Here is a 15521-nt window from a genome sequence, read left to right on the forward strand (position 1 = left end):
GAATTTGGCAGTAGGTCCAAACCAGCCTCACAACTGCAGACCACGCCAACCCTGAACCTCCAGTCTGCTTTTTCACCTGCCGGACAGCTTATGAAACTGTGGGTTTGCACAATCATAGAATTTCTTCACAAACTGTCAGAAACCATCTCAGGGAAGCTCATCTCCGTGCTTGTCATCCTCACCTAGGTCTTGGCCTGACTGCAGTCTGGCATTGTAACCAATTTCAGTGGGCAAATGCTCACCTTCAATTGCCACGCTAGGGAAGTATGCTCTTCACGAATTCATCCCAGTTTCAACTGTACCGTGCAGATTTTCTGATGTCAATGTTGAACAGAGTGCCCCTTGGTAGCGGTGGGATTATTGTCTGGGCAGGTATAAACTATAGACAATGAAAACAATAGCATTTTATCGATTGCAATTTGAATGCACAGAAAAACTGTGATGAAAGGTCCATTGTCGTGCAATTAATCTAATTAATCATGTTTCAGCATGATCAGTGGCGACCAGTAATTCAGGGCAGGTGGGGCAGAGCCCCACATGTTTTGAGCCCCACATGTTTCGCCCAAAAAATAAATGGTAGGGAAAGCAAGCAGAGAATATGAAGCGTTGCACCATGATTGGCTTAGTGTTCTGTCACTCATGGGGACACTAAATCCCCTCCAAGTCTAAGGGAAGACTTTAAAAATTCTAGCCCCTTGGGTGCTGCAATAGAGGGACGTTAGAAGTACCCATCCAAGCCTAAATTCAAACTCAGTGCCTCTTTGCTTGACATCATGGGAAAATCAGCCAAAATCAGCCAAACAGCCAAGACCTCCACAAGTCTTGTTCATCCTTGAGAGAAATTTTTAAACGCCTGAATATACCACGTTCATCTATACAAACAATAGTACGCAAGTATAAACACCATGGGACCACACAGACGTCATACCGCTCAGAAAGGAGACGCATTCTGTCTCCTAGAGATTAACGTATTTTGGTGCGAAAAGTGCAAATCAATCCCAGAACAACAGCAAAGGACCTTGTGAAGATGCTAGAGGAAACAGGTACAAAAGTATCTATATCTACAGTAAAACGAGTCCTATATCGACATAATCTGAAAGACCGCTCAACAAGGAAGAAGCCACTGCTCCAAAACCACCATAAAGCCAGATTACGGTTTGCAACTGCACATGGGGACAAATATTGTACTATTTGGAGAAATGTTCTCTGGTCTGATGAAACAAAAATAGAACTGTTTGGCCATAATGACCATCGTTATGTTTGGAGGAAAAAGGGGGAGGCTTGCAAGCCAAAGAACACCATCCCAACCGTGAAGCACAGGGGTGGCAGCATCATGTTGTGGGTGTGCTTTGCTGCAGGAGGGACTGGTGCACTTCACAAAATAAATGGCATCATGAGGTAGGAAAAGTATGTGGATATATTGAAGCAACATCAAGGCATCAGTCAGGAAGTTGAAGCTTTGTTGCAAATTGGTCTTCCAAATGGACAATGACCCCAAGCATACTTCCAAAGTTGTGGCAAAATGGCTTAAGGACAACAAAGTCAAGGTATTGGAGTGGCCATCACAAAGCCCTGACCTCAATCCCATAGAAATGTTGTGGGTAGAAAAGGTGTGTGCGAGCAAGGAGGCCTACAAACCTGACTCAGTCACATCAGCTCTGTCAGGAGGAATGGGTCAAAATTCACCCAACTTGTTGTGGAAGGCTACCTGAAACGTTTGACCCAAGTTTAACAATTTAAAGGCAATGCCACCAAATACTAATTGAGTGCGTGTAAACTTCTGACCCACTGTGAATGTGAAATAAATAAAAACTGAAATAAAATCACTATTATTCTGACATTTCACATTAAAATAAAGTGGTTATCCTAACTGACCTAAAACTGGGAATTTTTACTAGGATTAAATGTCAAGAATTGTGAAAAACTGAGTTTAAATGTATTTGGCTAAGGTGTATGTAAACTTCTGACTTCAACTGTATGTACAGTAGCTTTGATTGGACTGATCATGTCAACATCATACTTTCAAAATCTTAGCTAGCAGTCATCATCATGAATCAAGTCGACAATTTACTGGCAAATCCTTTTTAATCCTTATATGAAGAGGAATTATAGATAAAACATCAGTGCTCATCGACCATTGGACATAAACATTCCACAACAAGTTGGAAATTGCTAATTCAACAATAAGTGGTTTGGAAGGAATCAGTGGTTAACTGCAAGCATTGCAAAGCAATCACTAGCCTTCTATTCAGTGGAGAGTGTGTGTGGTCCAAGTCTGGGTTTATGGGTCTCTTTTCCAAGCTTAAAAGGATAAATATTCAATATTGGCCATGCTGTAAATGAAGCATGATTTGTCCCACGCTCAAAACAACTAACTCGGAACTGTGAAAATTTGACTTCAAGACAACTTGGAATTCTGAAAAAATTAGCTCCGACTGGGAAATACGTTTTGAACAGTCATCCAACTCGGAATTGTAAGTTGGGAACTCGGGCCTCTTTCTAGAGCTGTGACCTGAAGATCAATGACATCATCATGAATCGACCTTGCTTATTTCCGAGTTCCCAGTTGTCTTGAAAGCACCATATATCCAGAGAATGACAGACTTTGATGACAAAATTTGCCCACGAAGGAACACCGTACCACCTTCCTGTTCAAGTGAGCACAGGACAACAAGGTGAATCCAAAAATGTCTTGTATGCTGCTGCATAAATTATATAATATGCCAGGGAGAAATGTATACTGTAGCTAAGAAAGTAATACTAAGTGTATGTTGTGTAGTAAGCTGTTAGTAGCCCATGTGCCTCACCCTAATAATTTGGTCTATTTACCCCTCTTAATTTCACCTACTGTTCTGACTTGGTGGTGCACATGTAGCCTATAACCTGTTTTAAATAAATCTAATCATTGAATATTGTAAGTTTTCATTGTATGCCCCCTTTATTTATCCTACGGTTTTGACTTGTACAAGGAGAACACTAAGAATGGCCCATGTTCTGAATTCTGTCGCTATACATTTCAAATGTGCCAAACAAATAGTTATATTGACTACGTCTGTCCTCGCTCGCTCATTGTCTTTATCGAAATGACGGATTGCCTCTTATCTGCTTGTCGTCCCCCTTATGCCACAGTTCATTAGAAACCACATTTGTTTAAGCAAGTCAGCCATATCAGCTATGTTTCTTTAAAAGGCAGTACATGAGGCTGAATTAACAGTTTCACTGCCAGACAAGGCTCCACTGTCAGCCAGGTGTAGCAGTGGTAAGACGTTGGGACAGCTTTATGTAGGCACTTACAGTTTGTGGGAACCGTTTGTCACCGTTATAGTGCAGTGAATGTATTGTGTAGTGGCTTTGCTGGCATGCATCCTTTTCTTTTGTGTGTGTGTGGGGGGGGGGGGGCACCAAGATTTACATGCTAAAATTGCCACTGCGCATGATAATGCACGGCCGATGTCGCAAGGATCTGTATACAACTCCTGGAAGCTGAAAATGTCCCAGTTCTTCAATGGCCTGCCTACTCACCAGACATGTCAAAAGGCCTTGCATTGTCCAAGCAGAGGCTTTTACACTGGGTTGTGGACATCCTCACTCAGGCCTACAAAGGAGAAGGGCTCCCTGGTCCCAGAAGGTGTGATGTCACTCTGCCAGAAGTGGTGCCTCTTTCTGAGCTGAGCTGAATGACATCCCCCTGAATGAGATAGGCAGACCTGCTAAAATCAGGGCAACTCTAGTTCTCAGGGGCCTGATTGGTGTTACACTTTTTCTCCATCCCTAGCAAACACAGCTGATTAATCAAATTGCATTCTAATCTGAAGATCGTGATTATTTGAGTCAGGTGTTAGCTGGGGCAACACTGTGACACCAATCAGGCCCCGAGGACTGGAATTGCCACATGGGCATCACCCTGCACGCTCTCAATATTTTACAAGGTCAACGTTGCATCCTGCCACAGCGGTTTAATATAATATGAACCGCGGGGGAACATCCTCCCAAGCGGTCACGCCACCGGTGTAACTTTAATATGAATTACTCGACCTGTGCGGAGCACAAGGGACATAATCCATACTTTCCACCGTATTGACCGTCTTCCAGGTATTCGTAGAATCAGTTACATTCGTAACTTCCGGACACACTGGTTTTCTGATCCACGCCCCTACTTTTCAAACATGTTTTATGGTATCTGTGACCAATAGTTTTATATATTTTTTTACATTTAACTAGGCAAGTCAGCCTGGACTCGAAACAGACTGTAGTGACGCCTCTTGCGCTGAGATGCAGTGCCTTAGACCGCTGCACCACTTGGAGTCTTAAATATATATCTGTATTCCCAGCCATGTGAAATCCATAGATTAGGGCCTAGTGAATTTATTTAAATCGACTGATATCCTTATATGAACTAACTCAGTAAAATTGTTGCGTTCATATTTTTGTTCAATGTATTTAAAAAGTCATTTTGCATAAAGATATTGAAAAAAAATCTTTCACTTTCACCCCCGCCCCCACCAAATTAGTGCACTAAACCTTTACTCCTGTATGAGTGAAGAAAAATATAAATTCCCTTAGAAGCAGAACATAAACCAAGAAGACACACATAATACTGCAATGTCAACAACTTTACAAATATTTTACAAGCTATAGCAATCCCTCATTCCTGACAGTCTCATTTCTAGTTACAATTGTAATCTTTGTGCAATGCTTTCTATCTTACTTCACAATGTAATTTAGAGAACTTTCACTATAGTTTCACAGGCAATCCCCCTTTTCATACAACCATAAGAAAACACCCATAACAGTATAACAAACAGTTGAGTTAAAAATAAACCATTCCCTTTGACAAAAACAGACATAGGCTTCTGATCAAACCTGAGATATCTAAATGCAACGAGAGGTACAGGTATGTCACATACATTATGTTCAAGACAGGGAAATAACACTCTTTACACTTCTCCCTTTCCCTTTTCCTTTCCATCCATTCCTAAACCCTCTTTCCTTTCTAATAATTTCTTGTCTCCAGTATCTCGTCCCTTTTTTTCCCTTCCACTCCACCTTTTTAGCACCATCACTGTAGGCAGTGTGTCATAACACTTCGGTTTGGAGACATATAAAATGGAACACTGAGACACATGGATAACACTCTAAAAACGTAAGGCATGATTTCTACTGCAGCGGTCTGCCGGGTAGCTTAGCAACAGCAACGACCACCATAAGGGCTTACTTTATAGGTTAAAAAGACAAAGACATTTGTTACCAGCTATAACCAATGGTAAAAGTCACTCGAGTAAAGAGATTAACTGGGCAGTGGGTCTGAAAATGAACAGGACTTCACTCAGTCAGGCACTGTTGTGTGGTACTTTCTTAGGTATGTGTAGGTAAAGCACAGACATGGATACACATGTAACAGTATGTACACGTGGGTTTTTAGTGTAATGTTGACGGTATGTTTTGAATCATTCTCACAAACTTAAGAACATGAGGAGTAGTTCACAATGTAGTACAGAGAGTTAAACTCATATTTCCACTGTGTGAATCACACTGCAGCACTAAAACTGTGTGCTTCACTGTAAAGATTGTATGAAATATGACTGTTCTTGTAATGCTGTTTGGTGGAGTAGTCGGCGCTAAACGAGCCACTTCTCAATGCAGGTGTTGAACACAGTGTCATTGGAGTGCCACTTGACGTGCTCTACTCCAGCCATTGAGCACAGGAACAGGTCCCCACGAGCGTTTAGGGTCTTCAGGCCAAACACATCTCTCAAATATAGCTAGGAAAGGGAGGAGACAAATGTAAGGAATCATTATAAGAAGATACAAGATTCCATCTTGATGCTATATGTTGTCATAATTATGCAAAAACATGGTCTAAAATAATACTTACATCCTGGTCCTTTATCTCAACGACAGTCTCATTGTCATTGTAAAATCCAAACTGACTAAAGAGCAAAAAAAAAAAAAAAAAAAATGTGAACCAGTGAGTGGATGATATTGAATGAAGAGAAATCTCTCTTGGAACACAATGCCTCATACATTAAAGTGGAGAGAGAATATTTTTCTTACAGCCAATTTAAGATAAACAATACCGTATCTAGCAGATAGAATGGAAACAATGCTTTACCAGAATATACCAAACATTGGGAACACCTAACACACAAGGGGTCGAAAGCATTCCACAGGGATGCAGGACCATGTTGACTCCAATGCTTCCTACAGTTGTGTGAAGTTGGCTGGATGTCCTTTGGCTGGTGGACCATTCTTGATACACACTGGAAACTGTCGAGCGTGAAAACCCAGCAGCACCTACCCCGTTCAAAGACAAATCTTTTGCCTTGCCCATTCACCCTCTGAATGGCACACATACACATTCCATGTCTCAAAGCTTAAAAATCCTTCTTTAACCAGTCTCTTCATCTACACTGATTGAAGTGGACTTAACAAGTGACATCAATAAGGGATCATAGCTTTCACCTGGATTCACCTGGTCAGCCCATGTCATGGAAAGAGCAGGTGTTTTTTTAAAAACATTTTGTATACTCTAGGAAAGAGTAAGGATGAACTATTCACCTGGACTGCCAGGGTGTGATGACTCCATCGTCTGGCCCCCCAATTAAGACCAGCTTCTTGATACGTAGGAAGTTCTTTTTCCACACTGAATGAGAAAGAATATATCTTAACTATATAATATAATTGTAATTACTGACATAACAAAATACACATAACAACAATACTGTACAATGACCAAAAGGTTCCTATAAAATGCAGAGTACTACAACCAATGACAACGTTGACTCAGCAGCAATAGAGTAGACAGTAACACTTCTCTGAAATAGTGGATGAATATAAAACCCACAACAAAGGGGACCGACAAGATTCACATTAGCAGCGTTGCTGACCTGTTGAATTAGGATTTGACCTCTCACTGTTCAATAAAGCCAGATAATCACTGCCGTTCACATACATGTCCGTGTGATGGGGGTCTGCAAGAGAGAACAAACAGTTTAGTCAAACAATTTTATATAGCCACAGTGACTCATTGGGAACCCTACGAGGGAAGGTTGAGTGAAGGTACATTTTGTCCTAAACACACTCACCTTTCCAGTAGTTGCAGATGGATATCCTCTGGCCCACTCCAGTGTAGCAGAAATGAAACAGGTTGGACTTCATGAACTGGGGGAAGAGGTACTTTAGGTAGTCTGTGTCTGAACAGAAACACAAGTTAGTTTAATTCAGGCCTCAGCACATATTAGCACAGAACTTCAATGTATCATGTTTCAAACAATCACGTTGGCTGTTGCGCACAAAGATCAAGTTGATGGTTTATAACGAACTCACACCTCCATACTGTCCAGCCTGAGGCGAGGACAAAGAGATGAAGGAGTGGACATTGTGATTAGGGAGAGTGGACAGGATCCCTCTGCAAATCAGTCCACCTGTAACAGAACAAGGGTGAATAGTGGTGTGGAGGCTGTGCTTTGGCAAAGTGGGTGGGGTTATAGCCTGCCTGTTTGGCCCTGTCCGGGAGTATTGTTGGATGGGACCACAGTGTCTCCCGACACCCTCCTCTCTCAGCCTCCAGTATTTATGCTGCAGTAGTTTGTGTCAGGAGGCTAGGGTCAGTCTGTTATATCTGGAGTATTTCTCCTGTCTTATCTGGTGTCGTGTGTGAATTTAAGTATGCTTTCTCTAATTCTCTCTCTGAGGAGGACCTGAGCCTAGGACCATGCCTCAGGACTACCTGGCCTGATGACTCCTTGCTGTCCCCAGTCCACCTGGCCATGCTGCTGCTCCAGTTTAAACTTTTCTTCCTGCGGATGTGGAACTCTGACCTGTTGACCGGACGTGCTACCTGTCCCAGACCTGCTGTTTTCAACTCTCTAGAGACAGCAGGAGCGGTAGAGATACTCTCAATGATCAGCTATGAAAAGCCAACCGACATTTACTCCTGAGGTGCTGACCTGTTTCACCCTTCGACAACCATTGTGATTATTATTATTATTATTTGACCCTGCTGGTCATCTATGAACATTTGAACATCTTGGCCATGTTCTGTTATAATCTCCACCCGGCACAGCCAGAAGAGGACTGGCCACCCCTCATAGCTTGGTTCCTATCTAGGTTTCTTCCTAGGTTCTAGCCTTTCTAGGGAGTTTTTCCTAGCCACCGTGCTTCTACACCTGCATTGATTGCCGTTTGGGGTTTTAGGCTGGGTTTCTATACAGCACTTTGTGACATCAGTTGATGTAAGGGCTTTATAAATACATTTGATTGATTGAATATTAAAATTATATTAAAAGAAGATTCAGCATAACACAGAGTCACACACACACACCTTGAGAGTAGCAGATGAAGTGGACCCCATCTGCAGCATTTTGCATGATGGGATAGATGGCTTCCTTGAAGCCCTCCACTTGTTTCCATAGTGGCTGTAAACTGGAGCTGCGGTCAAACAGGTCGATGACTGACACATTGGTTCCTGGGTGAGACTGTCAGAAGAGGATGGGACAGATTAGAGCACTATAAGCATAGAGTTAGAATATACAAATCCTAATTGGAATAGGATCAATGACTATAACAAAGATAGGTTTATTTGGAAGGCTATAAAGCTAGGATTGTCAGAGAAGATTACAAATTAGTCAATACACGAAGCAAAATGTCTCAACTGATTTCAGCATTTCTTATGCAAAAACTCAACTCAGCCTGCAGTTTTGAAAGTGGTGCTCACAAGCCAAAAGTGTTCAGTTTTTTGTGCACTAGGTTCCAGGTCGAACCCTGTGTGGAAAGGGTTCTATACGGAATCGAAAATGGGTTCTTCAAACGGTTCTTGTATGATATGAAATGTCCTGCAAGTTAAAAAAATAAAAATAATCAAACCATAGGTAGGTAGACTTAAAGCTGAAATGTGTAACTTTTTGGGCGACCTGACCAAATTCAGTTATAGATATGTAATTCTCATTGAAGGCAAATCTAAGTGGTAGATATGTTCTATGTGCGCTGTTTCTATGCTTCCAGTTCTTAAGTTTAATTTAAGTCTTTTACTTTCAGTTTTGTACACCAGCTTTAAACAGCTGAAAATACAAACAACTTTAGTAATGGAAAAGACTACCATCTACACTGCTGTGACCAATGATTTTCTACACGTTTGTTTAGTCACAAACTGAAATTAGGCAAACTATTCGAATTTTAGCAACCAGGAAACGGCAGAGCGTTTTCTGCATATTGCAGCTTAAGTCAAATTTGAATAAGACCAGAATTGAAACTGTACAGCCTACGGACTTTGTTTGATGTCAGTCTTCATTGGAGACTACCTGTGCGGGAGGACATCTGCATGATGGTGCTGCTGGCAGGCTTAAATAATAAAATGTCCAATCAAGTTATTTTTGTTCGCCGTCACAATTTACCATAAGGCAGGGTTCACCAACAGGCGGCCTTGTGGGACGAATTTTCCCACGGGTGATTTTATTTGTCACGCCAACCTTTCTGAATTTAATGAATTGTTGGATATAAGACTAAAAACACCAGCAAATCAGCTCTTCGTGATTTACATTTTGGAAATCTGTTCCAAGCTATTCCCACCCATAAGAGAGATATGTGATCGTATACAAATGTATAGGAAATTAGAAATGTTTGTGTCAAATATTATATCCGTTTGGGCTTCTTGCAGTTAATTTGAAGTTTGATTGTCCCAGGTACATTGTGTAATTTACTGACAGTCCCTAACTAATCCCATAGAGATATCGAATGTCAAACCAAATTGACCATGGGCATTATGATCGGGTCGCTTTGAGCTGCAATCCTAATTGATGATTACTTGGGTGGTGCCAGCAGGATTCAAATAAACCCAACCCATGGAAAACTGCTACGTACCCTCCATTCCATGTTTTACTATAGTCTTGCAAATCTCTGTTTTGGACGAGGCTGACTTTATTACAAATGATCCTATCTACACTTTGTAATACATTTTGACACTAGAATAAATGTTTGACTTATATCCATGACACATAGGCCATTTTAAAAACTAGAAGTTGCTTTTTAGGGGCAATCCCTCTTTTAAAAAGACCCCCCCCCTAAAAAGCAATTTAAAAAATCAAATTTAGGCTGTAACAAAATGTGGAATAACTCAAGGGGTATGAATACTTTCTGAAGGCACTGTATGCGATGTGCCTTCTGCAGGATGAGGCTGATTCAGGTGTCAATTATGGGGAGATGTCCTTTGCTGGGTTGAGTGACACTGTGCCACTCGGTTATATTTTGTGGTCGGAGAAATGAGTTGGTTCCCCTAAAGTGATCTGTTGAAGTCAAGAGTTTGTCTGCTAAATGACTTAAATGTAAATGTAATGTAAATGTCTGAGCCTTTTGTTACTTCAGCGGACACGTTCTTTGCCACAGTAGAGGTGGTTGGGGTTCCTCAGCAGGGTGGTATAGAACAAGAAGGCCTGCACACTGTTCTAATCTGGTTTCCGCTCAGGTTATGGATGACTCATCGCAACCTTAAAGGTCCTCAATGATGTCACCATTGCCCTTGATTCTAAGAATTGTTGTGCTGCTAGTTTTATTGACTTGGCCAAAGCTTTTGATACGGTAGACCATTCCATTCTTGTGGGCCGGCTAAGGAGTATTCGTGTCTCGGAGGGGTCTTTAGCCTGGTTTGCTAACAACCCCTCAAAGAGTGCAGTGTATAAAGTCAGAAAATCTCAGCCACTGCCTGTCACCAAGGGAGTACCCCAAGGCTCAATCCTAGGCCCCACGCTCTTCTCAATTCACATCAACAACATAGCTCAGGCAGTAGGAAACCCTCTCATCCATTTATATGCAGATGTTACAGTCTTATATTCAACTGGCCCCTCCCCAGATTTTGTGTTAAATGCTCTACAACAAAGCTTTATTTGTGTCCAACAAGCTTTCTCTACCTATAAATGTGTTCTGAACACCTCCAAAACAAAAGTCATGTGGTTTGGTAAGAATAATGCCCCTCTCTCCACAGGTGTGATTACTATCTCGATCTCTGAGGGTTTAGAGCTTGAGGTAGTCACCTCATACAAGTACTTGGGAGTATGGCTAGATGGTACACTGTCCTTCTCTCAGCACATATCAAAGCCGCAGGCTAAAGTTAAATATAAACTTGGTTTCCTCTATCGTAATCGCTCCTCTTTCACCCCAGTTGCCAAACTAACCCTGATTCAGATGACCATCCTACCCATGCTAGAATACGGAGACGTAATTTATAGATCGGCAGGTAAGGATGCTCTCGAGCTCTTTACCATTCGGCCATCAGATTTGCCACCAATGCTCCTTATAGGACACATTACTGCACTCTATACTCCTCTGTAAACTGGTCATCTCTGTATACCCGTCGCAAGACCCACTGGTTGATGCTTATTTAGAAAACCCTCTTAGGCCTCACTCCCCCCTACCTGAGATATCTACATCCTCCACATACAACACCCGTTCTGCCAGTCACAATATATTAAGGTCTCCAAAGCACACACACATGCCAGGGTCGCTTGTCTTTTCAGTTCGCTGCAGCTAGCGACTGGAACGAGCTGCAACACTCAAACTGGACAGTTCTCTCAATCTCGTCTTTCAAAGCCTCAATCATGGGCACTCTTACTGACAGTTGTGGCTGCTTTGCATGATGTATTGTTGTCTCTACCTCCTTGCCCTTTGTGCAGTTGCCTGTGCCCAATAATGTTTGTACCATGTTTTGTGCTGCTACCATGTTGTGTTGCTACCATGTTGTCGTCTTAGGTCTCTCTTTATGTAGTGTTGTCGCTCTTGCCGTGATGTGTGTTTTGTCCTAATATATATATTTTTTTAAATCTTTAATGCCAGCCCCAGCAGGAGGCATTTTGCAATTTGGTTGGTCATCATTGTAAATAAAGATTTGTTCTTAACTGACTTGCCTAGCTAAATAAAGGTTAAATAAAAAACAAATAAGAAAGTATTATTACCTGCTGCGTTCAAACAGCACTAGACTAAACTTAAATTTCGTCATCCTTGTGTATCGAGAGAAACATGGAAATGCTTTCACTGATTGTACATAAAGGAAGATAGTACTATCCTGTAGGAACTTCATTTATCCAGCTAATCTGTTCCTGTCTGCCATCCTGTGAACCCCGCTATGTTCCTTATGGTTGTTTTCTTGTGCATAAACCCAGGCAAAGGGTAGCAAAGGCAACATCATGTCAAGAATCTGGCAACAATCAACAGCCTATTTCAGTAGTATTCATGAAGAGCTCCGCTGATATGACCGGTGACAAACGTTGATTTCATTAGAACATCGCCTTCATAGAATAACAATGTGACACTTATGTAACAGTCCCAGAGAGATTGGAAACACTGAAGCGACCGAAATTACTATTTTTAAAAAACACGGTTTCGTGCCATTCAAGCAGACCACAGGCATGTTTGATGAGTAAACTTAAGCGCGGGCCCAGGTTACAGCAGCACAATGGAAACCCTAATATAAACAAGTTATAGTTTAAGATACTGATATGGGTCTTAGACATGTTACAATCTATATAATCCAGCCTGCCATATCTGTTCCGTTATTACATAGCCTAACAGGCGTTTATTATCACCCATATCCAATCTTTCTTGACTTATATTTGTAGTCTGTGTTGGTATATTTTCATGCACTAACCTGATTGATGAAGCGAAGCAACTCCACAAATACCCCGGAGCTGTCGAACAAACCATGGACTATGACCACTGGCTTGTACCCGATGACTGTAGCAACAAGGCAGGCACCAAACAGTGTCCACAACAGCCTCGTCACCCCGCTCTTCCTCCGACTAGAGACGGCAGAGGGTCCTTTCATAGTTATTCTAACAAAACATTAAATCGCGGTAAAAACCAGAGAATACTAAAATATCGTACACTGTACACAATCTGCCCAACACCGCACTCCGGTTAAAATCGTGCTTGGTTTAGGGGAATTCCTGTTTCTTTAGACAATTTTGCAAATAAATAAGTCCTACATAAAATTGCCATCTCATGTGCTACTCTTTACTCTCGTCCCCTTTCTTAAATCGTGTATTAAATTAAATGAACACCCTTGCGAAATTTCTGCATTTACCCTCTGCATATAACAGGTGTTCAGACACAACGCCACTTAATATTTGCTTGGGGGTTTGTTTGTTCCGGTTCTTGATCAAAACCCGACACCGCGCATTAAGTCATTTCCGGTTTCGATAGCTTCTCAAAGGAGCCGCCTGCCCCAACCCTGGCCCCAACTATCCTAGACAGAAAAATAACACCGACACAGAAAAATGCCGCATGCACCTTTTCCCAAAATAACACAATTAGGACGGCAACATTTATTGTAAACAAGTGTGTAGCTCACAGTCAATACATACTCAAATGATAATTCAAGTGCATACGGCCTGGTCATCATACCAAAATACAACTATTGAATGTGTAGCTCAGTTACTATTTTGCTCACCCACAACATTACATCTTCACACAGTATTTACATTTACAATGGGCATTACTGTAGTGGAGTAATAATTATCATATACAGTACCAGTCAAAAGTTTGGACACAAATCAAATCAAATTTTATTTGTCACATACACATGGTTAGCAGATGTTCATTCAAGTGTAGCGAAATGCTTGTGCTTCTAGTTCCGACAATGCAGTAATAACCAACGAATAATCTAACTAACAATTACAAAACTACTACCTTATACACACAAGTGTAAAGGGATAAAGAATATGTACATAAAGATATATGAATGAGTGATGGTACAGAGCGGCATAGGCAAGATGCAGTAGATGGTATCGAGTACAGTATATACATATGAGATGAGTATGTAAACAAAGTGGCATAGTTTAAAGTGGCTAGTGATACATGTATTACATAAAGATGCAGTAGATGATATAGAGTACAGTATATACGTATACATATGAGAATGACACACCTACTTATTCAAGGGTTTTCTTTATTTTTACTATTTCCTGGTCGAATTGGTGCAAAGAAACCACCAGTGGTGAAAAAAGTACCCAATTTTCATACTTGAGTAAAAGTAAAGATACCTTAATTAAAAGAAAATGACTCAAAAAAGTAAAAGTAAAAGTCGCCCAATAAAATACTACTAAAAGTATTTGGTTTTAAACATACTTAAGATTCAAAAGTAAAATTATAAATCATTTTAAAAGTCTTATATTAAGCCAACCAGACAACACAATTTTCTTGTTCTTTAAATTTACGGATAGTCAGTGTCACAGTTCAACACTCAGACATAATTTATAAACGAAGCATTTGTGTTTATTAAGTCCACCAGATCAGAGGCAGGAGGGATGACCAGGGATGTTCTCTTGATAAGTGCATGAATTAGACAATTTTCCTGTCCTGCTAAGCATTCCAAATGTACTTTTGGGTGTCAGAGAAAATGTAAGGAGTAAAAAATACATGATTTTCTTTAGGAATGTAGTGGAGTAAAAGTAGTCAAAAATATAAATAGCAAAGTACAGATACCGAAAAAAATGACTTAAGTAGTACTTAAAAGTATTTTTTACTTAAGTACTTCACACCACTGGAAACCACTACAAAAGGACACCAATAAGAAGAGACTTGCTTGGGTCAAGAAACACGAGCAATAGACCGGACAGTAGACCGGTGGAAATCTGTCCTTTGGTCTGATGAGTCCAAATTTGATATTTTTGGTTCCAACTGCCGTGTCTTTGTGAGACGCAGAGCTGGTGAACGGATGATCTCTGCATGTGTGGTTCTCACCGTGAAGCATGGAGGAGGTGTGATGTTGTGGGGGTGCTTTGCTGCTTACACTGTTGGGGATTTATTTAGAATTCAAGGCACACTTAACCAGCATGGCTGTCACAGCATTCTGCAGCAATATGCCATCCCATCTGGTTTGAGCTTAGTGGGACTATCATTTTTTTTAAACACGACAATGACCCAACACACCTCCAGGCTGTCTAAGGGCTATTTGACCAAGAAGGAGAGTGAGGGAGTGTTGCATCAGATGACCTGGCCTCCACAATCACCTGACCTCAGCCCAATTGAGATGGTTTGGGATGAGTTGGACCGCAAAGTGAAGGAAAAGCACCCAACAAGTGCTCAGCATATGTGGGAACTCCTTCAAGACTGTTGGAAAAGCATTCCTCGTGAAGCTGGTTGAGAGAATGCCAAGCGTGTGCAAAGCTGTCATTAAGGCAAAGGGAGGCTACTTTGAAGAATCTAAAATATATTTTGATTTGTTGAACACCGTTTTGGTTACTACATGATTTCATATGTGTTATTTCATAGTTGATGTCTATTATTCTACAATGTAGAAAATAGTAAAATAAAGAAAAAACCCTTGAACGAGTCCAAACTTTTGACTGGTACTGTATGTATATTATATCTAACCCACATACGACTAAGCAAAATAGACCACTAAATGAACTGACTCCAGAAGATAAATAGCAATATGCAAGAACACTATAGTTGAGTTACAGTAATAGGCAATCAAGAAATGTCTGAGAAAGGAATTCTAAATACAAGTGTATTTAATTACTTTGTAAAATGAA

The 15521-nt window shown here is 40.9% G+C and overlaps 1 protein-coding gene across 1 annotated transcript; it reads right to left on the reverse strand.

Moving 5' to 3' along the window:
* Positions 1-4595: 4595 nt before the first annotated feature.
* On the reverse strand, positions 4596-13143 carry LOC115131741 (lysosomal thioesterase PPT2-A-like). Its single transcript, XM_029663697.2, has 8 exons — positions 12635-13143; positions 8324-8477; positions 7329-7424; positions 7086-7193; positions 6888-6971; positions 6559-6643; positions 5876-5930; positions 4596-5762 (listed from the first exon to the last, which is right to left on the reverse strand). The coding sequence occupies exons 1-8, from the start codon at positions 12809-12811 to the stop codon at positions 5619-5621; spliced, it is 903 nt and encodes a 300-aa protein (XP_029519557.1). The 5' UTR covers positions 12812-13143; the 3' UTR covers positions 4596-5618.
* Positions 13144-15521: the final 2378 nt, after the last annotated feature.

The sequence above is a fragment of the Oncorhynchus nerka genome, linkage group LG7, assembly GCF_034236695.1.
Source record: "Oncorhynchus nerka isolate Pitt River linkage group LG7, Oner_Uvic_2.0, whole genome shotgun sequence".
Taxonomy (NCBI): Eukaryota; Metazoa; Chordata; class Actinopteri; order Salmoniformes; family Salmonidae; genus Oncorhynchus; species Oncorhynchus nerka.

Bases quoted from the DNA above. Each gene is read 5' to 3' on its own strand.
- LOC115131741 (XM_029663697.2), bottom strand. From the start codon at position 12,811: ATGAAAGGACCCTCTGCCGTCTCTAGTCGGAGGAAGAGCGGGGTGACG. The intron at 6,972-7,085 runs GTGAGTGTGTTT...TCTCTCTTGCAG, and splicing joins CATCTGCAACTACTGGAAAG to ACCCCCATCACACGGACATG. The intron at 6,644-6,887 runs GTCAGCAACGCT...TTTCTCATTCAG, and splicing joins GTCAAATCCTAATTCAACAG to TGTGGAAAAAGAACTTCCTA.